General features: G+C 52.3%; 1 protein-coding gene across 3 annotated transcripts in view; it reads left to right on the forward strand.

The window, feature by feature from the left end:
• The first annotated feature begins 5197 nt into the window (after window positions 1-5197).
• Window positions 5198-26110, forward strand: part of CREB3L1 (cAMP responsive element binding protein 3 like 1) — a 45246-nt gene continuing 24333 nt past the window's right edge. The window contains exon 1 of one of the 3 annotated variants that reach the window (XM_084777344.1): window positions 5198-5752. In XM_084777344.1, the coding sequence (XP_084633470.1) occupies window positions 5651-5752 (102 nt within the window). In that variant the 5' untranslated portion in view covers window positions 5198-5650. The remainder of the gene's footprint in view (window positions 5753-26110) is intronic. The other 2 variants (XM_084777343.1, XM_084777345.1) reach the window with 2 other exon arrangements.

Consider the following 26110-nt stretch of genomic DNA (forward strand, 5'->3'; position numbering starts at 1 on the left):
TGTGTGTGTCCTGGCAACAGGCAGACAGAGGACCAAGTAGGCGGGCTTGCCTCTAGTCCAAGATGGGACAGTAGAGAAGAAATCCAGAAGAAAAAAAGTGAAAACAGTTACCAGGAAAGGGCATTGGACCGGAGGCAAATGCTTTCTTAGTCCTCAGAGAACTTCAGTCTTCATAGAAGTTAAATTGGAAAAAAAAAAAAAAAAGAACTGTCTTTACGGCCATTCTCTAAGGCAGAGTGACCGGTGACTCACTGGCAGATGGTAGAAGGCTCTCCTCTGAACATCTGCCTTTCCCCAGGGAGCAAACGCAGTTCTTCTGGGATGAATAGAAAGGGTTGTGGGTTGACAGTCCGAGCTCTGCCTCTTGAGGCTGGGGCAAACCAGCCATGGCCTTAGGCCCCAGTTACTTATTTAAAAAAAAAAAAGGGAAATAGCCAAGCGCACGCCTTTAATCCCAGCACTCGGGAGGCAGAGGCAGGTGGATCGCTGTGAAGTCAAGGCCAGCCTGGTCTACAAAGTGCGTCAAGGACAGCCAAGGCTACACAGAGAAACCCTATCTCAAAAAACCAAAAAATTAAAAAAAATAAATAAATAAAAAAGAAACTCCCTGGGGCTTGGTTTTCTCATCCACAGATTAGGCATGGTGACAGAATCACGCTTCCCTGAATCTAAGGTGGCACCAGTGGTATGAAACACCATCACCTTTAATACACTAGCAGGGGAATCCACCATCCTACCCCCAACTGTGACTTCATCAGTTACAAGACGTGCTTGACCTCAGTGGTATTGGCATGTGCAAAGAAGCAGGTAAGGAGCTGGGTGTGGTGACGCACGCCTTTAATCCCAGCACTCAGGAGGCAGAGGCAGGAGAATTGCTGTGAGTTCGATGCCAGCCTGGTCTACAAAAGGAGTCCAGAACAGCCAAGGCTACACAGAGAAACCCTGTCTGGAGAAGAAGAAGAAGGAGAAGAAGAAGAAGAAGAAGAAGAAGAAGAAGAAGAAGAAGAAGAAGAAGAAGAAGAAGAAGAAGAAGAAGAAGAAGAAGAAGACGACAGAAAGAGTCAGAAAGCCCCAGAATTTGTCTCAAGAACTGAACCAAATAACACAGCTAAAATACTTAGTGCCAGGCACAAAGCAAGACCTCAGTAAATGTCAGGGAAATGTATAGGTCATGTTGGAGAGAGGACAGGACACAAGCCAAGGGAGTGGAGAAGAGATCATGACAGCTGGGGGTCAGAAGCCACCCTCCTTTCCTGGCAGAGTGCCACTCCAAAGCTCCAAGTTAAGCCCTAAAAAGGGGGACAGAGGAAGAAAAGCCATGCAACCCATTCTAGGGAACCACAGAGAACAAAGGGCCCCCATCTGCGCCCCGGAAGTCAGCTTGATCTCCAGGATGAATATGTTTTCATTCCACAGAAGTTCCTGCTCAAGTGTGCCAGAACGTTTTTTCCTTTACGATTCAGGCAAACAAGGCAGGTTTACTTTGGGTGACCTTCTCACCACCACCCGGGGCCCTGCCAGCCGTGAGTAAACACCCGTCTTCCACCCTCCAGGTAGCTCCCCGTAGGAGTCTAGAAAGTCTGAGAACCTAGGTCTGACTACCAGGCTTGGCTTAGCTGTCTGAGTTCCCAACTCCCCGTTGGGAAGACACTTGTCAAACAAGGACCCTAGGAGGGATCAGTGCCCCCATCTCCCACCTTACACACTAGAACCTGAGCCTCAATGAGGGGTAACGTGTCTGTATGATAACACACACACACACATACACACACACACACACACACACACACACACACACACACACACTACAGCCTGGGGGTAATGTGTCTGTATGACAACACACACACACACAATGCAGCCTGGCAAGAACCTCACCCTCTACCTGACCTCTAATGACCTGGACAGACAGGAGGCTTATCTTTGGCCTTTTCCTTCTGTGTGTCACTGCCACCAACTGTGTAGAAATGTCATTAAGCAGGAGCCTTTTGCTTCACAGCTGGAGCAACCACTGCGACTGGGTCTGGGTAGCAGCCCTGTGTGTCACCAGATCCTATGCAGGAGAGCTTAGCTACCATTCTCAAGGCCTTGGGGTCCACCCAGGATAAAAGAGATGTGCTTCCAAGTCCTCCCCTCCACCAGGCTGGGGTAGCAGGGGCCAAGGGCGCTTTTGTCAAGTCCTGAGTCATCCTTGGTGTTTAGACTAGAGCCACTGCCTCTGTGTAATGGCGAGGACAGGTTTGTGTCCACCACTAGGGCTCCACATCCATCAGTCCAGTACCACAGCCCACTGCTCCATCCCATCAAACTTTTCTTTCTCTGCCACATCCTGTTGCTCCCACTGCCTGGAATACTTTCCCCTCCATGTTGCCCCCCTGAGTGACCTAAATTCATGACTCCAGCCTTCAGCTTACACTGCTCAGAGAGGTCTTCCTTACCCATACAGTCATGGCGAACTATTTTGTTTCTTCACAGTTCTTGCCATGTCAAGTCCCTGGACTAGGGGTGTTAGTAGAAGGCCCTCAGTAACACTTACAGGATGTGAGCATGTGGCCGGGAATCCCTATCTCGGCTGGGTTCTGGCCCTGCCTTTATTCCAGGAAGCTAGGCTTACCCTTTGTTCCAGGCCCTGCTCGCCCCTCCCTCTCTTCTTACTCCCCTCCTCACTTTGCTTCCAGGATTTCTCTTGGGAGGCCTTGCTTCTCAGACTCCACAGGAGGTACCGGAACTAGAAAGCCTCCCCAGGATTATTTTCAGTGGTTTCCTGGGGTGTTCACCTGGACAAGAATAAGGCCACTCTAATCCTACCTACCTAAAACTATATAATCTTCCCCAATCACTTAAATGGTACCTATGTCTCTAATTACAGAGCGACCTTGTGTGGGGGGGGGGGGGGGCGCGACACTGGCACAATTTCCAACCAAGTCCAGGCAGAGGGACACTTCTGCCCCTCCTGGGAGCCATAGGAGTTCTGGCTCAGGAGCCCGGATTCCAGACACCTGCTGCCTCAGACTCAGCCACTTGAGACAATCTTTTCCACCCAGATAGTGATCGCTCCCCTTTTCCCAAGAAGGGTCAGTCACTCTCCTGCTTTAATAACCCTCAATTGACTCATGGCCCAGCTTCCTTCTATCCACCACTGGTTAGAGTTGATTTCTTATGGGCTCAGTCTAATTTTTCAGGGTGACCTTGCTGGTGACCAGGTCTCTAGAACATGCACTCTGACGCCAGTTTCTTGGGAGTAAACTCTGTAGAAAGCCTTAGAGCCCAATTGTCATGTGATAGACTGGAGGGTCCAGAACTGTCCTCTGGGTCATGAGATGGGAGTATAGAAAAGCCAACTTGTAGGGCTGGAGAGATGGCTCAGAGGTTACGAGCACTGGCTGCCCTTCCAAAGGTCCCGAGTTCAACTCCCAGCAACCACATGGTAGCTCAAAACCATCTATAACGGGATCTGGTGTCCTCTTCCAGTGTGCAGGTGTACATGCAAGCAGAGCACTGTGTACATAATAAGCAAATAAATATTTTTAGAGAGAAAAGAAAAGCCATTTGCTTGCTTACTAGCTCTTGGCTTGCAAGCAGCTTTGGTGTCAGGTGATGATTTTCAGCAGCCACACAGTTGAGCAGGTGATGATATCTGTACTTCTTAAAGGCCATTTAGATCCTGAGCTCAGTACTCCAGCAGGGAGGACACGCTTAATCCCATGCATGACTCTGGGCAGGAAACAGTGGACCCAGCCCTCAAGGGAGTGCCTTTCTGAGCCACTTTTCCCTTGTTCGGGTGCTGAGAGATTGTTTATCGGCCCTTTTAAGAGATTAAGTTGTCGCAGCACAGGACTACTTAAGTAATGAGTCTAAGGGGCCCAGGCGTGTCAGGTGACTGGACAGCACGTTGGCTTACCAGGCTCTCATTCTCCAATGTCCTTCTCTGAAGAAGATTGAGAGGCTTCGTGGCTGATGAGGGAAGGGTGCCTCCGGCCATCTCTTGCTGCTTAGGTAGCCCCTCTGCCTGTAGGAGAGCTGGTTTTAGTGTTTGCTCTGAGGGAATCTGGAGTCCAGTGTGGTCACAGTCGAGTGAGCAAACAAGGGCTGGCTGCAGCGCACGAGACTGGTCCTGCGTGCCTGTGGCCTGAGTGTGTACAGAGATGGTTAGTGCTCCCATCTGGGGCTTCGGAGAAGCTTCCCAGGGGAAGAAACACGTAAACTGAGAGCTTGCTCGGTGACGGTGACGAAGCTGCAAGTTGGCAATTGAGGTGTGGGAGAGAGGCAGAAGGCCCCAGATGTAATCTCAAGCACTACATAAAACTGGGTGTGTTCCCAGGTTGTGGTGGAACAGGCCTTTAATCCCAGCACTCAGGAGGCAGAGGCAGGCAGATCTCTCTGAGTTCGGAGGCCAGCCTGGTCGATAGAGTGAGTTCCAGGACAACCAGAGCCACTCAGAGAAACCTCCGTCTCAAAAATTAAAAAACAACAACAACAAAAAAAAAACAGTAACAAAAACAAAACATAACCAAAAACTGGGTGAGGTGGTCCACACCTGCAAGCCCAGCCTGGGCTACAGAACATCCTGCCCTTGCCTATCCCTCCTGCCCCACCCCCCCGCAAAAAAGAAAGGGGTGCGTGCGTGCGTGCGTGCGTGCGTGTGTGTGTGTGTAAACCCTCATTGCCTGATTGTGACCATATATCTTCTGAGTCCTCCTCTGGGAGGATGGTAAGCTCTCCTAACCTTCTTGAGCTCCAGCCCCAGGGACGGATAGCTTGAAACAGAGTTCCCTGACTTTAGTTTGGTTCAGGGTTTAGTAGCAAACTAGGAAAAGCCCGGAATGGTGGAGCACACACAAAGGCAAGACAATCTCTATGAGTTAGAGGCCAACCTACTCTATAGAGAGTGTTCCAGTCTAGCCAGGGCTACATAGAAATTCTATTTTTTTTAAAAAAGGAAAAACTTGGCTTCCTACCCAGTCCTCAGTTTACAGGATCGCGGCTGGTCAAGCCTGTACAGCCCGCCCTGGTTTCACGAAGCCTACAGTTTACAGGATAGTTTGGTCTCCTTGTTTTAGCTTTCAGGGAGCTGAGCCTGCTAAGGCGCTCTAACTGAAACATGTCTCTTTAAAAGAGAGGAGACCATGCCCCGGCCACGCCCTCTACTCATTAATATTGAGTTATCGTGAATATTGATGTGGGGGCGTGGCGCCCTGGCCAGCTTGGCTAACCAGCCCGGGATTCCCAGTTTCAGACCCAGGAAAGTGACAGAAGCCGTGCGGAGGAAGAGACCCAGAGAGATCGCTGCGAGTCCGCAGCCACCCAGCCTCGGGGGAGCATTGAGCTCCCCCGTCCCCCCACCCCCGCCTCGCCCGGCCCGGGGGGCTCCTCCAGCATCGGCCCCACCCCCGGGCTCCCCATGGAAGCCAGCTGCGCCCCGGGAGGAGCCGGAGGAGGAGTCGGCTGAATGCCCACGGTGCGTTCGGCGCCGCTGCCCTAAGGCCCCTCAGAGCCCCCGACCCGCGCCACCCCCGCCGCTCCTCCCCCGGGGCTCGCCGGGACCTGCCCCCGGGGCCGCCTGTCGGCTCCCAGCCGCAGCTCGGTGCGGGGATCGCCGCTGCCCTGGAGTGAGGGAAGCGCAGCCCGAAGGGGTCCCTTGGAACCCGGCGCGATGGACGCCGTTTTGGAACCGTTCCCGGCCGACAGGCTGTTCCCGGGATCCAGCTTCCTGGACCTGGGAGACCTGAATGAGTCGGATTTCCTCAACAATGCGGTAAGAACTAGAGGGGCTCGGCTCCCCTTTGCAAACATCTCTAGCCCCTCTCCGCCAACTGCCTGGAACCCCGCAAAGATACGCAAGAGCCAGGGAGGGGGATCGGCTCAGGGTTTCCTGGATGGACACGTGCGTAGGGCTTTGAGATGGGACAGTTTGGTCCTTGGACTCCCCTCTTAGACCAGGAGCCTAGAGCATAGCTCGCAGCTAGCGCCCAACGCCACTCACGGGGACTCAATCCAAGCACACGTTGGCTTCTGGCTTCTAGAGGGAAGGGGGACATGGAGGCATCGGATGGCCATCCGAACCTCGAACATGAGTTTAAGAGACACCAATCCCCATACTCACACCCACCGCTCGCGCGCCACCCTTTTACTACAGTCTTCCATCGGCTCTTCACCCACCCCGGGGTTCTGAGACCAGATTGGGAGCAGAGTTAGAGGCGCTCTTTTCCTGCGCCCTCTTTAGGGCCCCGGTGGCTCTGAAGCTGTATCTCCGCTTGGGGGCGCACAACGGAGCTTTCCCAGGCCAGAGGCCCGAAGCTTCTAGGGGGTCAGAGCCAGACCCAGATACCGGACCAGACCCAGAAACTGAGCAACACTGCCCTTGCCTCCCTATGGAGTCAGGCCCGGGTCCTCCCGGGAAGGGAAGTGAGGGTGGTGAGTCAGGGCAGGACCGGGAGACATCTCAGGAGACCTTTATTTTCTATCCATGTGTCTGTCTCTTGGCCACTGTGCTTCCTGTCCCTTAGTTTCCTTTGGTTCTGCTAACTCTCCCTGTGGCTTTGTGACTGCCCGCCGGCTATGAAGCTGCCTTCCTTCTCTCTCCTTTACCCTCCTTTTCTAAGGAAACGTGGCTCTCTCTTCTTTCCTTCCTCTCTCATTCACTAGGGCTCAGCCCTAAAGACTCGATGGGGGAGGAGCATGGCAATGAGAGAGACAGAGACAGAGACAGAGACAGAGACAGAGACAGAGACAGAGACAGAGACAGACTCATCCTGAAGAAACGGGGGCTGTTTGGGAACCTACCACCACCAGGAAGTAAACGGTAGCTGTACCTGCCTCCACGCACACTCACCACAAGGCCAAGCACACAGGGTCCCCACCTGTTCACCTCTGCCTCCTGCACTAAGAAAAAACGTTAGCAGCCAAAGGCCAAGTCCTTGAAAGCCTTAGGTGTCCTTCGCTTGACTGTCCCAAGCCACTTGACTCATCAGTCACCATCAGTCTGGGAGTCACAGGGTGTCATGTCTCCCAGGCCTTCTCAAGCAGCATGCCCAGGTCTTGCCGTCTGAGGAAGGTTGTTTACATCTTGGTTTTCTACATCAGATCAAGGAGAGAGGCTTTGTTTCGGGAGCTGTAGCAACTGTGGCCTCCTCCTGCCTCTGTTTCCCTGTGAGCATGGGCCATGTCTCTCTTTCTCCCACAGGCCTTTGTTTCTTGATATGTAAAATGGGGAAAAGCTGGAGGGTGGTTCTAGATGTTTCCCAGGAGTAAAACGACAGTTTTGGAGGGTCCACACAGCCCCCTTGAAGAAGGTAAAAAGATTCTGGCCAGAGGGAAAGGTTTGCAGTCCAAGGGGACAGTGCAGCCCCCCTGCAGACCTCACACAGCTGGGGCTGACCCGGAGCTGGACTTTCTTCTCAATGAACTCTGCAGCTGCTCCCCTGGGCCTTGCTCCAAAGCAGGAAAGAAGCCCTGATAGGCAGTAGGACGCCAGGAGGGAGAGCCCAGCTGGGGCCCTCGGGCCCTCGCTGGCACTAACGTCAGATAGGCGAGGGGAAGGGGTTTCATTTTTGTTTTGTTTTTTGTTTTTGTTTGTTTGGTTGGTTGGTTGGTTTTTTGTTTTCGGTTTTTTGAGACAGGGTTTCTCTGTGTAGCCTTGGCTGTCCTGGACTCGCATGGTAGACCAGGCTGGCCTCGAACTCACAGCGATCTGTCTGCCTCCGCCTCCCAAGTGCTGGGATTAAAGGAGTGCACCACCACCTACCAGGCTGGGAAAGGGGTTTCTAAGAGGAGAAGGCTCCTCTCTTAGCTAGGATTTGGAAATTCTGGGTCTGGCTCTGCCACCAGCTAGTGGGGCTGTTCTGGTGACTTGTGTTCTTCAGGGCCTTGGTTTCCGTACCTGAAATAGGAGGGCATCTTTCCCTGTAGTGTTATTGTAAGGCTTTGGCGAGAAAAGTAACATAAAAACGAATGCGGCTTAAGGCCTGGCAAGGGACTACAGCTGAAGGCAAGAGGCAGTGAGAAGCACGCAGCGGGGAGTTGATATGTCCTTGAGCCTTAAGTGAGTCCCATTGCTTCTCTGGGCCTTCTGTTTCCACGTGTAAGTTCCTCACCACAGCAACACCCCATGTCCCCCTTCATTCTGCGTGAGGGCTTCCAGGGATGATGATGGGAGGGGCGCATCTATCTGGAAGATGAAAACTTGTCTCTTCACTGTCCTGAAAAATCCCACTGTGGGCCATTGGGGACCCCACATGGGGACCCCATATGCCCCTATTGCACTAGAAGCAAAACAGGACAAGCCAGTTCCTCTAGCTGAGAAGACTTGCGCTCCCTCTGCAAGGGCCGGCAAGGGCCTGAACACAAGGCGTCCAGCAGGCCTGCAAAGCTTGTGCTCTCATTGCCTCTGAGGCCTTCCTCCTACAGTGATGCTGCCTGTGCCCCATGGAACACAGCAGCGGTCTTTCCTCCCAGAGGTGCAGGGCTTCCTTCTCCACCAGCGTCTCCACCTTCCCATGGTTCCAAAGTGACTGTCCTTGAGCTCTCTTGCATTGTACCCTATGGTCCTGTGCCCACAGCTAACTGGGATGGGAGAACAGAAGAAGCGAGAGTCTGTGCGTGTGTCTTATCTCTCGCCTCTGGCCAGGAGAAAGGGATATGTCTGCTTTCTCCCCACGGAACTGACTCAGGATTCCAGAGAAACCCCAGCTGGGAGGTATGGGGAAGAGGAAGAGGGGGAGCAGGGAGGCGGGGGTTCTGTTGTCCTAGAGGGGAGCAGCAGGAAGTTGCAAGGATGTTTGCTCAACACACCCATGTACCTCTCAGCAGCTGGGGAGGCCAGGTGTGGGAATGAGGGGACCCCAGGACCAGCCCAGAGGAGGCTTAGAGGGAGGTAATAAGGCTGAGCACTGCTTCCTAGATCCCCAGGCTGACTTCTGCACTAAAGCTAAAGGGGAAAGCCAGGAGGCCCCCCCCAGCCTGTGCAGGATTTGGGGAGATTAGAGAAGTATGTGTGTTTGGATGGGCCTGTGTGGGTGGGCTCTCTGCAGCCATTACAGTGTGTGTGTGTGTGTGTGTGTGTGTGTGTGTGTGTGTGAGATTGTGTGTGTGTGATTGTGTGTGTGTGATTGTGTGTGATTGTGTGCGTGTGTGTGTGTGTGTGTGTGTGTGTGTGTGTGTGTGTGTGTGTTTTAATTCTGACCAAAAGAAGGGCTGAGGCCCTATGGCCTGAGAGTGGAACCCACGAGAAAAGAATGAATAAAGAAAAAGTCAGTGAGAGGCCAAAACCTCAGAGCTCTTTTTCAAAAAGGAGGGCTCCTTAGACACCCCACGAAAGCACTGGGTTTGGAGTCCAAGGCTTTCTTGTTTTTGCTTTTTTTTTTTTTCCTTCCACCACTTTTGAGGAAACAAGCTTCATCTGTCTCCTTGATCCCAGTGCCCAACAGAGCTCTGTACAAGGCATAGGTCAGCCATTGACAGACACATGAGTGAAAAGAAGGAATGAGGTCCAGTTCAGACTTCACAATTTTTTAAAATGTATGAATGTATATTTCATGTGGTGGGGAATACAGGTGTGTGTATTCAAGGGTGTGGTGGGTAAGAGGACAGTCTCTTCTGAAGCACCATCTTCCTTTTGAGACAGTGTCTCTTACTGGCCTAGAGCTCACTCATCAGGCTATAGACTGGCTAGCCAGCCACAGGGATACCCTGTCTCCCCCTCCCCAGCACTGTGATTACAACTGTGCACTGCCCGGGCCTACCTTCTCATGTGGGTCCTGGGGTTCGAACTCAGGTCCTCATGTTTGTGTGGCAAAGACTTTACTGACCTAGCCATCTCCTCAGCTCCCTAGTCTCTGTATGTTTCAGGGAGAAAAGTGGAGGGTGCTAAGCTCACCTACTCCCCGCCATCAGACTCCTGCAGTGGATGCTGTCTCTGGGCTTTACACAGAGCATCACTATGGTTTCCAAAGAGTAATCAATACTGTGAGCCATTGCCATAATCTGCCCAAGGCCCCTGCAGGCCCTAGTCTGGGACAGTCTAGAGTTGGCTGACCCGTAGGGAATTTGAACCTGTGGCTTTTGAGCCAGACCTTGAGCCTGGGTCTTCCTGTTCCTTCCTCCTCAGACTGTTCTAGGTCGCTTAGACCTATATTCAGCTAGCTTAAGCTGTAGTCCTTTAGCAGTCCTACCCCAGGGCCTTTGTACGTGCTCTTCCTCCCGTTTGAAGTGCTGCCCCACATCCGCGCACTTCAGCTTTGCACTCTGAGCTCAACAGCCTGGGGGCCCCTGCTGTTCTCCGCTTCCTTCCTTTAGTTTCTTCATGGCCTGGCTCCCAGTTTGCAGCTGTTTTATTGACTTTTTATATATTTCCTCCATGAAGAAGTTCCATAAAAGCAGAGACCGTATCAATTTTACACATTGCCATAAACCTAGCATAATATTGTGACGCAAAGTAGGCACCGGCTTAGTAAAATTCTACAATAATGCAAAAATCCAACCCACCATTTCCAGATTGTGTAAGAGATGGAGTTACAGCTTTGCACAGTTGGTAATAAATGATACATTTCAGGTGGGTGGACCTGTCACTAAGAGCAAAAGAGTAAAGGCTGAAAGAGCCACACAGGAGATGGGGGTAGCTGTTGCCGAGCCCCACGGACACAGAGATCCGCCTACTTTATTTAAGATGGAGCCTGAACATGAGGCAGAAACACGGGTTTCTTCACACCACAGAGGACTTTGCTCTAGTCAAGGATTTACTGCATTTGTCGAGAAACTTCTTTTAAGGTAAAGCAAAGCTGTGAAAAACAAAACAAAAAAGCATCAGGAGCTGAGTATTCAAGAGGCGTGCAGGAAATTCCAGAAGAGTGCCAGGAGTGGTGGCACACACCTTTAATCCCAGCACTCGGAAGGCAGAGGCAGGTGGATCCCTGTGAGTTCGAGGCCAGCCTGGTCTACAAAGCAAGTCCAGGGCACCAAGGCTACGTAGAGAAACCCTGTCTCAAAAAAAAAAAAAAAAAAAAAAAAAAAAGGGAAATTCCAGAAGAGGTCCTGGAGGCCTCGGGGTCCTGACCAGCCAACCCAGAGTGTGGTGGGGATGCCCACGGATGCTTCACCTGCCCCCAGGCCTCCCTGCAGCTGCCAGGTACCCATTTTCTCCCTCACTAATATACATGTGGATTCCTTCTATGGCTGGCATTGAGGAGGCACACTGGCAGATCCCAGGGCTGCCTGCGCGAAGGAGGCCCACCCAGGTCTAAATGGCTACCCACTGCTAAATGAGAAACAGGGAAACAGCGTAGACACCATGCTCTGCATGGCTCCCCGGACTGGCCTACCTGGGGTAGTGAAGAAATTAAGAAATGACAGATGGACACAGAAAAGCTGGGACTGGGTGGACTGGCTCTCTGATAGGGAAACCAGAGTATCCTGGAAGCTCGGCGTGTTATATACAGTTGAACATGGAAGCAGCGTCATTGCGTACAGATCAACAAGGAGGCAGGGTTATTGCATACAGCTGAGCAGGGAGGAAGGGCTGTTATGTGCAGCAGAATAAGGAGGCGGGGCTTTTATATACAGACCAACAACAAGGCAGGCTTAGTTAACCTTGTAGGGGAGCAGTTTGCAGGCTGCAGGCGGCCAGGTAGAGCACACTACGGTTTTCTGCACACACACTCTCAACACTCACACTCTGACCCGAGGAGGGTTTTGTCATCCCTCTGAGGGTCGCCTGGGCAAGGCTTTGCCACTCCCATAGGGCTGAGGCGTGTGAGTCCTTAGCATGGCCATGCCCGGGTCAACAACACACATTCACGCACAACTTCGCTTGCTTCCTACCCACGGATGCTGGCTGACACCAATGATGGAGCAGACCCTTGTAGGGGCCCCAGGACAAGTCGGAGGTTTTACCGAAGTGACCTCCCACCCATCCCTCCCTGGTGACTTCCACAGCTGCTGGTGAAGGCTCTATTGAGAGTCATTTCAGCCAGTGGGCAGTACCACTGCTGTCTTCTCCCGCCCGGGCATCCAGCCTGCATCCCTGTCCCTTGTGCAGATGAGAAAAGGAGACTGAGAGAGGGTGAGCGTGCTCCAGGGTATCTGAGGACAGGGAGAAATAAGTAAGGACTAAACTCCCTTCCATGCATTCTGGTTCCGGTTCAGACTTTGCTCTCTATCCAAGGGGCCCTGCCAACATTTCTCCCGGCTGCCATCTTTAGGGCACCACTGGATACCTGGAGTTTTAGAGATGCAGCTGAGCCCCTCAATCCCTCTCCTTATGTCCATGCTGGGTGCTGCTCCATAATCCTCTTGGAGACCTTGCACCTCTGTTCTCCAGAGGACACCGCTCGATTGTGTACCTCCTGCAGTCTCTATACCGGGAGCCTCCTGAAGCATCTCTCTCGGGGACCTGGCTTGCCCTTGAACCTCTGTCAAGAAACCAGTTCCAGATGTTGGAGAACAGGCTGTTCTTCTGGAAGACTCAGCACTCCAGGGGAGCAGGATGGAGAAGGAAGATTTGGGTGGGGTTGAGTCAAGACTCTGAGCATCGTTTTGGCTGGAAGTCTGAGTAACCCCCCCCCCCCCCCTTGAGCAGACCCAGGGAAGCCACCATCAGTGGCAGGACCCTGATGCAGGAGCAGGACAAATGTGGAGGTGGAAATGTCTAGTACAGAAGCTGGGAGGAGAAGAACGGCCCAGAACCTTGACACGCAAAGGATGCATGTCATGGGTATTGGTTTCCTCACAAAGCCAAAGGCCTTGATCCCCGAGAGCTGGATGGACCAGGTCATCAGTGAGCTTGACTTGCCTTTGAGCTGTGAGTGGAGTTCCCTGTTGCCAGGCTCGGTCAGCTCCTCCCCGCAGCTCTCCAGGGACTGAGCACTCAGTGATGCTTCCATGGCCCTTGGCTGGAGGCCCAGAAACCATTTCACCCTTCACAAAGAGGCTGACACATCTAAGCAGGGATGTGTGGTCCGACACAACAGCTGGACAGCAGCAGCCACGCCCTCCTTCCTCTTCCAAAAGAATAACAAAAATGAAAGCAGAGGCATGGGGCAGGCCCTTAAGGCCCTCCTGGAGAGCAGGGACGCAGTTCTCAGGCAGTGACTGCAGGGCTCCACCAGAAGAAAGCCAGACCCAGCCTGCTCCTTTGGGCTCTGCTCTGCCCAAACCATCCTCACCCTTCAGTCACCTCATGTCTCAACTTAACTGTGTGACCTTAAGCAAAGCCTTTCCCTTCCTGGACCTTAACTTCCTTATTGCTAAATTAGACTAAGGGTTCCCTGAAGGCATAGGGTCACCTCATTCATTTTGGCTGCCTTGTTATAGCTGTAATGCTTAGGAGGTATTTGTTTACACCACGGGCCAGCAGATGGGTGAGTGGGTGGGTGTTTGCATGGATGGATGACTGAAAGCTTAGGAGCTGTAAACATAGATGGATGGATTAATAAGCTGATGAACTGGCTAGATGGACAGATGGACTGATGGATGGGTGGATGGATACAGAGAAGATGGAAAGAAAAAAGTAAAGATGATTGGGAGGAAGAAAGGAGAGAGAATGGATAAGTAGGTGGTGGGAGAAAAAAATGAATGCAGAGAAGGGTTGAGTAGAACAGCAGTGGAGGAGGAATAAATAGGTAGAGGGATAAAGAGAAAACACACTTTAAACCTTCCAGCTTTGACCGTCCTTCTTTTCAAAGTATTTTTTTATTTTTTTTTTATTTTTTATTTTTATTAATTTATTCTTGTTACATCTCAATGGTTATCCCTTCCCTTGTATCCTCCCGTTCTTCCCTCCCTCCCATTTTCCCCTTACTCCCCTCCCCTATGACTGTTCCTGAGGGGGATTACCTCCCCCTCTATATGTTCATAGGGTATCAAGTCTCTTCTTGGTAACCTGCTGTCCTTCCTCTGAGTGCCATCAGGTCTCCCCCTCCAGGGGACATGGTCAAAGGTGAGGCACCAGAGTATGTGAGAAAGTAATATCCCACTCTCCACTCTACTGTGGAGAGTGTTCCGTCCATTGGCTAGATCTGGGTAGGGGTTTAAGGTTTACCGCCTGTATTGTCCTTGGCTGGTGCCTTAGTTTGAGCGGGACCCCTATGCCCAAATCTGCCTATCATAATGTTCTACTTGTAGGCTTCTAGGACCCTCTGGGTCCTTCTACTTTGCCTTTCTCCCATGATTCTCTCATCTAGAATCCCACTAGAATGTCCTCTCCTCTGTGTTTTCCAGATTAAAGAAAATGCCAAATCTGGAAAACTCAAAGTATTTTTTTAATTCATCCATTTGTGTGTTCATTCAAGTACTTAATCAAGTATGTCTCACCTCAGCTTTCCACTTTATCATGATGGCCCTTGTGTGGGGCGGGTGTGTGTGTGTGTGTGTGTGTGTGTGTGTGTGTGTGTGTGTGTGTATGTGTGCATGCACACTACATGAATGTATCTATGTATGTTCACATTTGTGTGTGCATATGTGTATAAGTGTACATGCACATCTGTGCATGTAGAGAGCAAAGCAAAGCACATGGAGTGTCTCAACCTCACTCCAATTTAATTACTAAGGCAGGGTCTTTCCCAGACTTCATCAGTCCACCTAGCCAAGCTAGTGAGTTTGCCTCCACCTCTGGGGTGCCAGGGTTGCAGGCTGGCCACCGTGCCTGCCTGGCTCTTACGTGATGGTTGAAGATCTCGCCTCTGGCTCTCATGCTTCTGCAGCAAGTGTTTTATCCACTGAACCTTCTGTCAGCCTTCATGTGACTTTTTCTAGTGTGAAATACTAAGAATATAGTAATGTATGCCTATGGACTCTACAGTGTAGTAAAATAGTGATCTGGGAATTCACCAGACACCATTAGAAACAGACAGTGCTCTAAATAGCATGGTCTCCAAAGATGCATGGGTTTAGGTGAGAAGCAAGCGTAACTCTTGGACCCTCTCACTGTGAGAAAATTCAAACCTCAAAAAGCTCTCACACTGGGCTAGTGATTGGGCCCAACCTATATAGACCGCAGTTCAAAATCAAGTGGCAGAGAGATGGGCAGGCCCTGAACAGCTGGGCAATGCCTGAGGTGAGGGTAAGGTGACCATCTTATGATCAGTGTCATCTCTACTAGCCATAGGAACAAGCCTGACTGTCCTCAGCTGCCGGGGTAGGTGCCTGACTCCTTCAGATGACATCATCAGGTGTCTGTCTTCCCCCTCCTCCTCTTCCTCCTCCTCCTCCTCCTCCCCCTCCTCTTCCTCCTCCTCCTCCTCCTCTTTGATTTTTTGAAACAGGGTTTCTCTGTGTAGCCCTGGCTGTCCTATGTAGACAAGGCTGGCCTCAAACTCACAGAGATTCACCTGCCTCTGCCTCCCGGGTGCTGGGATTAAAGGTGTGTGCCACCATACCCAACTCAGACTTCTTTTCTTCCTGTCCAAAGTGGAGAAGATGGTCAAAAGTAGGGTTCTCATAAAAACTCAACCAGAATTCTTTTTCTGTCTGTCTCCCTCCCTCCCTCCTCTCTCTCTCTCTCTCCCTCTACCCCCGGCCCCTCCCCCTTCTCTCTCTCTCTCTCTCTCTCTCTCTCTCTCTCTCTCTCTCTCTCTCTCTCATGTGTGTATGTGTGTGTGTGGTATGTTTCTGCCTGTCTATCTGTCTGTCTGTCTGTCTGTCTGTCTTAGGGTACATGTGAAGGTCTGCAAAAAGTCAGTGTCAAGTCCCTGTTTCACTATGTGGGTCCCAGGAACCCAACTTAAGTTGTCAAGCTTGTCACCCTTACCAGCTCAGCCACCTTACTGACCTGCAACTAGGACTTCTTAAAGATGACCTAGCACAGAGCCTGGTGCACAATATGCCCTCTGTAGAATTCAGCTAGTGCTGCTGCTGCTGCTGCTGCTGCTACTGCTTTTGTCTGAAAAGAAAGATGTTAGCATTTGGCCACCACCCTTAGGGAAACACACCACCTTCTCCAATTCTGTGTGGGAAGTGTGTGTGTGTGTGTGCGCGCATGCGTGTACTGAGGATTGACCCCAAAGCCTTGTTTATGCTAGGCAAGTCCTCTGCTGCTCAGCTATAGCCTTGGCCCTCTTTTTCCTTTTTATAATGTAAGACAAGGTCTCTCTCAGGCTTGGCCTTGAACTCATTTTGTAGTCTGGGCAGGCCCTTGAACTTGTGATCCTCTTGTCTTAGCATTGTTCGTACTAGAGGCCTGTAGCACCAGACCTGGGTAGAAGGCCTTTTCTTCAGGTTAAGCCCCAAAACTTCCAAGCCCCAGGTGTCACGGCTCTGTGTCTCCAGGTATCAGGGAATGGAAAGCCAGGGAAGGAACAAAGCTGGGCCCTAGGGGAAGACTCCCTTTTATACCCAGCCCTGTACTCGCTGCTGTACCAGGCACGGTGCAGGGGCACCTGGAATCTGCTCTTCATTCTGTCAGCGGCCAGTGATGTCATGGACACTAAAGAACACAGGCCCTGGAGTCAAGTCTGGGCTCACTGTACTTTGACTGCAAGCAGCACGAAACTGGGCAGCATGTCTCTCTCTGTGCCTCAGTTTCCTGGTTTGTAAACAAGGGCTCTGATAGTATGTGTCTATTTTTATTTCTGAAGCTTAAATGAGGCCTTGAAGGCCAAGAAGCAGAGCAGAGGGGGCTGGCACATGCGCATTCACTGTTGTTGTTGTTGTTTGTTGTTGTTGTTGTTGTTAACTGTACTGTGAGGAATCTCACCGGGCCTCGTGCTCAGGGCTTCCACTTAGGAGGAGACTTGGGTCCCAGCGTGCATAGAGTTGAAGGCATGGCACTAACCAGTAGCCAGCAGCCTGCATGTTATTCTAGCACAGGAGAAAGATTTTTCCGGAGCTCCAGACAGGCTTCCGGGAGGAAGCAGCATGGGAACTGGATGGAAGGAGCAGGCATGAGAAGGGTAGGAAGGCATTCCAGGCACAGGGTATAAGCAAAGGAGCTGACAACCTCACACCCTGGAGAGACGGGATGAGAGCTACATGGCCAGCGGGATCCTTATCTCAGACCTTTGATGGCCTGCTAGGCAGCTGCAAGGTTTTCTTCAGCAGGACACGGGGAGTCAGTGATAGTTCTGGCCTGGACAAGGTGGTGGCCACAGCAACTTTGACCTGTCTTGGTGCCAGGAGGTCTAGAGTCCATTAGGGCATCTCAGCTGTCAGCTTTCTGAATGGTTGGGGGAATTTCCTCAAGAGGAGGTCCAGCAGTGGGCTTTCCCGAAGCCCAGGGTAGAGTGAGACAGCGGGGAGCCAGCTCCTTCTCCCCCTCTCCTGTAATCACAGCCCCCCACCCAGCCACCCCTGTGACCTGAGGTGACTCCCCCTTGGGCAAGAGCACTAGCTCCTAGTACGTTTGGCTTTTTCATTACAGCACCAGGACCCAAGGCAACTCCACCCTTGCAGAGGAATAAAGTTGTCTTTCTTTAGAACTGGGGTCTCTCCCAAGCCATGCCCTGTCGCCAGGCCCAGCCTCAGGACTCTAATGGGGTTCCCTTAGCCCATCCAGTAACTCAGACCCCTTCAATGTTCGCAAAGCAAGTCCCTATGAAGCCCAGGGGACTAGAAGGTTCTGAATCCCATCCTTGAGCCAAGGCCAGGCTGGCACACCACCCCTTTGGCTCCCCCAGTACTCAGCTGGGACAAGAAGCCCAGGGATCTTCTCCCAGAGTGGACGCCCAGCCCTACCCTCTGCCTGTCCCAAAGCCTTCATATCTCTCTCTCTCTCTCTCTCTCTCTCTCTCTCTCTCTCTCTCTCTCTCTCTCTCTCTCTCTCTCTCGTCCTGAAAATCAGTTCCACATTTGGGGTCTGGCATGGTGTATCCACTCAGAACTCTTCCCCTCCCAGACAGCCTGGGCTCCCAGCAAGGTCAACCCAAACCACAGGGGTCTGAGGAGAAAGGCACCCTTTCCTTTGACAGTCCCTCCAGAAGACTGAGGGGCTGGACTGTGGAGAGAGGATCAGAGGGATGCCATGCTCTCCAGAAAAGGACACGAAAGGGCAGGAGGGGGCGGGGCTGAGGCCTAGCCGGAGCAAGCAGCTGAGGGGTGAGGGTTGGGGGTGGTGAGGGAAGCTGAGAGGTAGTTCCCAGCTCAGCACATTCCTGAGACATCTGGCTGAGCTGGAAGAGCCCCAGCTGGCCTGAGCGTTGCTCCAGTTTCTCTGCTCTGATGTCAGGCAGGAAGGACCCAGTGCTCCCCACCCCTCACAAAGTCCTACTGGCCTGGAGTCCATGGGACTGAGTTCTGGGGCCCTGTGACTCAAATTTCAAGGAGAGAGAGAGAGAGAGAGAGAGAGAGAGAGAGAGAGAGAGAGAGAGAGAGCAATAGAGGAGAGACGGGCATTGCTGTAGAGATGGCCTGACCAGGGTGATAGGCTGAGGCCATTGTAGAAGGCTGAGGACTTGCCCATCTGATTGATCCAAGGAAGTCCTTCCCTGGGCTCATGTCAGTCCCTCCCTTTTCCCTGGGAGGAAGCTAGAGAGAGTTGTGTAGCGCTGCAGGAGGCGCTTGCCTTGAGTTATGTGACCCTGGGCAAGTCCACTCCACCTGTGGCCCTCCATTTTCTTTACCTGCCCTGGCTGACATTGAATATGAGTACCTTCTGTGCACCCTGCACTGTTGAAAACATTTTACAGATGTTTTCTCTCCTTCACTCCTCCTAGCAGCACCAGGCTTTGTAGCTGAGACCCAGGCTCAGAGAGATTAAGTGCCCGCTACAGGCTGCACAGCCCATAGCAGACGGAGGTTAGAATCAGAATTGTCTGCCATCCCCTGCCCCCCCCTCCCCCCCCCCCCCCCGTCCTCTGCCGCCCCTCGTTTGTAACCCCTGAGCCGCATCACTCCCACAATAATAGGAGGCGGGGCTTAGAGTGCTTCAAATTATGATTTCTTTTGGCTAGTACGGCGCTCTTCAAGGACAAGGGCAGGCATTAGTCACACACTGGGTGGGGAAAGAAGGCAGGGCAGCTGGCTTGGATGCATCTACTGGGTTAGGAGTCTCTCCCCCCCTTTGAAGGTCTAGAGGGATCCAGAACCCAGGCACTGAAGCCACAGCCTGATCCCCAGTGGAACCCAAGGGTCCCACACCTTCCCAGAAGGAAAGGAGGATATAAGGAGAGAAAATGCCACTTGTTCCAAAAATAAAACCTGAGGACAACTCAGACAGGCTGGGCCATGAGGAAGCCAGAAGCCGAAGAGCGACCGTGCCGAGGAGAGGAAAGAGGCCAGGAGAGCTGCAATCCAGAGCCAAGTGCTAGGCTCCAGCCTGGACCATCTTCCAGCTGGTCAGGACCCAAAAAGAGCAGATCGGGCGAGCCGAGCAGCAGGGCCTGTGTGTACTCACAGGACTTGGCCTGTGCCTGAGGACTGCTTCTCCAAAGCTGAGTGGGGTCTGCGTACCCTACAGAACTGGTTTGTCTTGGCTTAAACACAAAAAGGCCTTGGGCCAGAACAATGTGAAAAATGGGTATGGCACACACACGCTCTCGCGCGCACACACACACACACACACACACACACACACCCCTCCCCAGGGAGGAACCCAGGGAGGGAGTCCAGGCCAGTGGAAACTCTGCCTGGAGCAGGAGCCGGCTAGCAGCAGAACGGAATTCAGGGCGCTCAATCCTAGATGCTCTGCTGCAGGAGAAGGGGCCTTGGTCCATTAGCTGATTGGCAAATGCCTTCATTCACCCACTCAGCCAGTCTCCAAAGGTCTGAGCACACAAGTCACCGGCTATCCCCAAAAGAACTGAGCCCAGCAGGCTGACCACAGTACCCCATGCCTCTAATCCCAACTCTGGGGAGACTGAGGCAGGAGGATTGCAAGTTTGAGGGCATCTTGGGCTACATAGCAAGGCTTGGTCTGAAAGGAGGGGAAGGGGAGAGGGTTAAGCACAGCCAGTCAGAGGTCATTTCAAGCGACCCTATGGAACATAGACTATTCCAGAGGCTCTTTGGAGTCATGGCGGCTGAATATTGAGCAAGGGAATGGCATGGCTGCTTTAGGGTCTGGGAGATGACAATTCTAGAAAATGTTCATAAATATGGACCTGCCTTTGTAAAAGAGGTAGCCACAGCATGTTAAAGAGTCTTTCTAGAATGGGAAGCAGGCCTGCTTGCTCGTGTCTCAGTCGGTGGGTCAGCAAAAGCTGGAAGGATGTGGGTATGGTGGGTAATGGCGGCCGCTGCACGCCTTTATTCTCCAGAGGTCCCCAGTGCCAGCTCTGGCTCTTGGTCTTCAGTGTCCTGAGCTGTCCCGAAGGGATCCTCTGGCTTCTGCATATAGACCAGCCTCCCATGAGCCGCCATCCCTCAGCGGTGCCAGTCACAGCTAATCTGAGGCCTGGGCAGTGTCACTGCCATAGCATCCTCCTGCCCAGACAGTGCCTGGCGCCTGCCTCAGGGCTGGGCCACAGCACAGGGGACGCTTGGTTAGAAGACTGAGGAACCTGTGGCCTGCCCAGGGAAAGGCAGAAGGCTAGACTACCAAGATGGGGACTGCAGAGGTGGCACAGAAGTAGCCTGCAGTGGGTGCCAGCTTTCCCACTCTTCTCTTTTTCCAGCCCATGTTGGCACCAAAAAAAAAAAAAAAGCTCTAGTCTGAAATCCCAGGAGACAGCCACTCCTCCAGTCCCAGCTGAGATTGAGATTGTTCCAGAAAAAAAAAAAAAAAAACCTAGGACTCCCAAATTTTCTTTCATTTGGGCTCACATGATTCAGTCATCTCAGGCACGTGGCTTAGCTCACTCATCTTTTGGGCCCATGAGATGTTGCATGTGGCCGTGACTGTCAGTTTCTCGTGGTGCGCTTTTTGTTGTTTTGGTTTTTGAGCTGGGTCTCCCTGTGTAACACTGGCTGGCCCCAAACTCACAGAGATTCACCTGCCTCCGCCTTCCAAGTGCTGGGATTAAAGGCGTGCTTCACCAAACCTAGTTTTTGGTGGATATTTTTGGTGATTGAAGCCAGGGCCTCATGCACACCTAGAAAGTGCTCTAATTCTGAGCCACATCCTCAGCCCTTTGGTGTCTATCTGATCCCATCGGATGAACGTCCTCACCAGGCTTGTGCTACTGCCTGATAGTGTCCCACCTATGTAAACTGGGGTGCAGGGGGTGGTAGTATACACATGGCAGACTGTACTGTGCAGGATAAATCTCAGTGTGGGGGTGCTCTGCATCTCTCATTGTGTCATGGCAGAGAACTGAGGATTCCCTGAGTGGAAGGTGCCTCCCAGCCCAGGTCTGTGGTACAGTGTACACGTGTGCACTCGTACACATGCACTTACAGAGGCATTCCTGTTTATTCGGACTTAGGTCTTATGGTTAATAGTTCAATAAGGGAAAAACAGGACGTCTGAGCACCACCCCTTCCTCAGTCTGTAGGGAGAAGGGTTGATAGTGAGGGTGTTAGGATAACAGACTCTCTGTAACCCACATCTGCCAGGAGGGTTCCAGGGAGGTTTTACCCCTTCTAGGCCCAGAAAGGCTGGACAAAGGACCCTGACAACTCCCTTCAGGGGACACAAACTAACCCAGGAGAAACCTGGGCACACCACCTGACCCTGACTGGGCCTCAGAGCAGAGCCAGGTAGGTCTCCATCTGGGCCTCCTGAGTTTGGGTCCAAGCGTCTCTTCCCCTCTCCCAGGCAGCCAAGAGCCTAGCTCTAGAAGACAAGTTCTTTTTTTTTTTTTTAATGATCTATTTATTTATTACATATACAGCGTCTTGCCTGCTTGTACCCCTGCAGGCCAGAAGAGGGTACCAGATCACATTATAGATGGTTGTGAGCCACCATGTGGTTGCTGGGAATTGAACTCAGGACCTCTGGTACAGCAGTCAATGTTCTTAACCACTGAGCCATCTCTCCAGCCCTAGAAGACAAGTTCTTAGTCTTTTAGGACCCTCAAATACCTGGATGGTGATGCTTCAGGACAAGGAGATCTGCTGACTACTGGGGACCTAGGAGGTCACTTCTCCCTGAAGTCTTGATCATGTCCCGCCTCAAGCCAACTCCCACCCACACTGGACACAGCAGTGACTCACAGTGGTGGCCTTTGAGCCTGAGGGAGGCAATTATCTAGTGGCCACTAGACAAGTAACAGTCCAGGAATGTATGGGTCAGTGTGTCTGCAGCCCTCCCTCGGATGGAGAAAGAGGGACATGTGAGAGGACGCCCCTCCCACTTCTTCCCAGAGCTCACTTTCTCAGAAGGAATGTTCGCTGGGGATTTCCCCTAACCCTGATCCCATTGCTCAGCCTGGCCAGCTTGGGTCTACCCCACCCAGCACAGGCTCAATCTGTCTGGACCTGTGGTTGGGGCAGAAATCAGGTTAGGGATGCGGGTGTCAGAGGAGCAGGGGTCTGAGGGAAGGGGCGCACAGTGGCTGTATGTGCGCATACCCGAGCCCGCCGCTGCGCCCAGATATTTTTCACTATCTGCAGTGACCCCCGTGGAAGGGTTTGGGAAGAGTCTCCGAAAGGAGCTAAAGCTTATTCTGTATAACCCTGGGGACGTCCCCTCTCACACCAGGGGCTGGTGCCTTTCTGTCCATCCATGCCACCCCATGGTAAGATCACTGGAAGAGGGGGAGAAGCAGAGCTGGATAGAAGTGAGTTGCTCTCTCTCTCCATTCGCCACGCGACTGATTAGGGTCTCCGGATACCGCGGAATTGCCACTTCAGCTCTGCTCTAGACGAAGGACTTGGCTGCCCTCCTCCACCGCCCCGCAAGTTTCCCGGTCTAGAGCCCTACTCTGCGCAGCCGCGTTCCAGACAAGGCGGGTGGGGCTCGCAGCCTTCTCTCATTGGCCAAGAGCTCCTTCGCTCCAACCAATGAGCAAGCGGGATTCCTGCGAGGGGTGGGGCCCAAGAGGCTGGCTTAGCCACGTAACTGCGGCGCGGAGCAAGCAGGACCCCTTTCCACCCCTAAAATGTAAAGGGCGGGCAGCTGAGCTGGGGAGCGGGATGCGAGCCTGAGGGCCAGAGGGCTGGGGATCTCTCCTTCCAGAGAGTAGAGCCGGCGCCGGCTGCGCGTGGCGGCCACGAAGGAGCTGATATTGGCACAGGTGTAGGAAAAAGTCTTTGAGGAGGGAAATGTCTCCTCTGGCTCTCCACCTCGGTTGCCTGTGTGGAAAGGCACCCCCAAAGACTCCCCACCCTAACAGAACACTGCCCCCTCTTCCAACGAGACCCTCTGTGAACTCCTAGCCACTGGTCTTTTTCTCCCCACAACCCTCAGCTCCACCCCCAGTTTCCATCAGACAGCCTAAATCTGATTCTTGAGTGTCGGTGTGAGCTAGAGGAGGGCTGGATAGCCGGCGAGAGCGACCGAGGCCAGAGCTGAGAAGGTCTGAAATCTCTAGAGTGAGCTTTGAGGGGATGGAGGGAGGTGAGTATAGAGAACCCAGGGGAGCCCCCTTTCCCTCGCAGCTCAATCCCAGAGCTGCGGAGAACCTCGTCTGAAATATTGTCAACTCGCTCTGTGACTATGGGTAAATGGCTTGCTCTCTCTGGTCCTTAGCTTTCTAATTAGTAAACGGGTTAAGGGGCATAGACCATTAACTTTCTCAGATTCCTACTGTCTCAAAGCATAACTGAGCGGCTGCAAGAGGCCAGAAATCTGATGGAAGTAGGCTACGGTATCCAGTGAGCAGCTACTGGTGGCAACGCTCCCACCAGAGGCAGATGGGTCTAGGTGCGATGTGACACGACCACCACCCACTCAGCACTCCAGGAACCCTGGGCAAGGAGGACTGAGCGCTGGAGCGTCCTCCACCCCACCCTGCCTGCCCCTTGGCCGCCCTCTTCTACTTGGCTCCCACCGCCCTGGAAGCTCCAGCCTGCTGAGCTTTGGCTGCTGTTTCTAGCAGGTGGGGTGGGGGCGTCTCACAACACCCGGCCAACCGAGGCCCCTTAGCAAGTTCCTTTGGGCATCCCTAATGGGGGTCCTTCTTGCTTATCTTCCTGAAACTGGACGCTTCAGGGACTCCCCCCCAATTCCAGCCTGGAGGGTGCTAACTGTCTTCTCCCAGGCCCCCAGGAAGGGGCTTGGCAAACCCTTATCGCCCGCAGAACAGCTGCTGGAGAAATACCGTGGCCGTGGCCGCTGACTCACGGCTCTCCCAGCTCTGAGCAACCCCCTCCCCTGGGCCCCACCGCAGCCTTGGAGAGCGCCCCCAACCCCCATCCCCCGAGTTCGACTGGAAGGAAGCGCCCCCAGCTGGGCTAGCCTGGTTCTGCTGCGGATGTGGACCTCTCAGTCCTGGCTAGGGAGGATGGTTGTTGCCTTCTGTCTGGAGACTCTGTTGTTCTAGAAACTTGTTCAGACCCTGAGTTCTTTGTACCACCCCCACCCCACCCCACCCCCGGCGCTGCTGAACAGCTAAGGCACTAGTGGCCTTGCTCTGAGATGCAAGGCTCTGTGTGGCCCTGCACCCTGCATCCCTACTGAATGAGTGTCTAGCAGGTGAAAAAGCCCCAGACATGTCTCCATGAGTAGACAATCTGGCAGCAGCCAGGTTATTTCCAAACAGGAAGAGCGGGCAGTGAGGGACCATAGACACTTTCTGGCTCTGTCGGGCACTCTATCAGTCAAATGCAAAACAACACCTTTGCTCCTGGGGAATGGTACTTCTTAAATGAAATGATGCAGGGGCTGAGGGCGTGGTTCAGCAGGTTAAGGGTGGCTGCCTAGAATGCATAAGGCCTTGGGTTCCATCCCCAGCCTCTCCCTCTGTAGAGACAAGAGCATCAGGAGTTCAGGGTCACTGTAGCGTACAGACAGGGTGGGGGATATATAAAAGCTCTGTGAGATTTAAGTAAAACAGAAAATATAGAATAATGATGATCCGTGGAAGAACAGAAATGGGACCAAAGGGGTATAATAGTGGCGTCTCTGGACTCATTTTGTCCTAGAATCTCTCATCACACTTGTTCAGAGGAGAAACGCCAACCACGTCCCTCTATAGATCCCAAGCCCAGAGTGTGGGGCTGCTGTGTTCATAGTAATGACTACTAAGTATTTAGCACTTATTGCCCACCAAGTGCTGCTCTGAGTGCTTCACGTACATTCTTATCCTTATAAGCATCTGAGGTGCGTTCAAGGCATCCACCCAGCACTTGAACCCCATGGCAATGCTAGGGAGTAGGAACTACAGTTCCCACTTCTGGATGAGGATACCAAGGCACAGAGAAGCTTAGAGAGTCAGCAAGTGATGGAGCTAAGGCTTGAAAACAAATCTGTACAGTTCCAGACCTTGGCTGGTTCTCTGCTCCTTGAAGACAGCTCATCTGGTGCTGAGCCTTATGCCGAAGCAGATTGTCCCTAATAATTCAGCATGCAGAGAGCCAGGACTCTGGTCCTGCAGCCAATCCCACAGCCAGCTTTTTGCATTCACCAGGTGGAATATGGAGTCTGAAGCAACTCTCCCCTCCCCCCATCTCATTCAACCAACCAGCAAATGCACTCATGAACAACAGTAACACTGTGTTGCACATTTATGACTTCAAGAGGAAAAAAAGTACCTACTGTGTGTTGACCCTGGAGTGTTTTATTAATGATATGACCTTTCTTGACTTATGTCTATGCAAGGGACTATCCTAAACTTTAACTCATATGGACTGGCTTAACCACCACAGTAATCTTAGCAAGTAGAAACTACTATTAGCCCCAGGATTTACAGAGGAGGTTAAAACATGGGTTAATTAGCTTTCCCACAATTACTATTTTTACTAAGCATATGCATAACTGAGATTAATATTTTGCCAGGTTTTTTACTTCAGTGTCTATAAAATGCATTCTGGTATTTTCCAGTTATTTTGTATTTTGTTCTGTTCTAATTTTTTTTCTTAAATTCTGGTCATAAATGCCCACATGGACATGGGGCCAATTCATCTAACTTAGAGTTATAAAGCACCTGCTTAGCATACACAAGGCCCCAGATGAAAATAAAGACGTTATGCTTTCACCTATATGTGGTAGAAGCAGAGAGCAGAATGGTGGTTGCCAGGGGTTGAGACTGGCAGGGAAAATAGGGGCTGGGGAGAGTAGGTGGCTGGGATGCGAGTACAGCATCAAAGGAGCCAGTTCTAATGCTTTGTAGCACAGTAGGGTAGCTGTGGTTGCAATGATTACATATAC

Source organism: Acomys minous (assembly GCF_964271855.1).
Source record: "Acomys minous genome assembly, chromosome: 3".
Taxonomy (NCBI): domain Eukaryota; kingdom Metazoa; phylum Chordata; class Mammalia; order Rodentia; family Muridae; genus Acomys; species Acomys minous.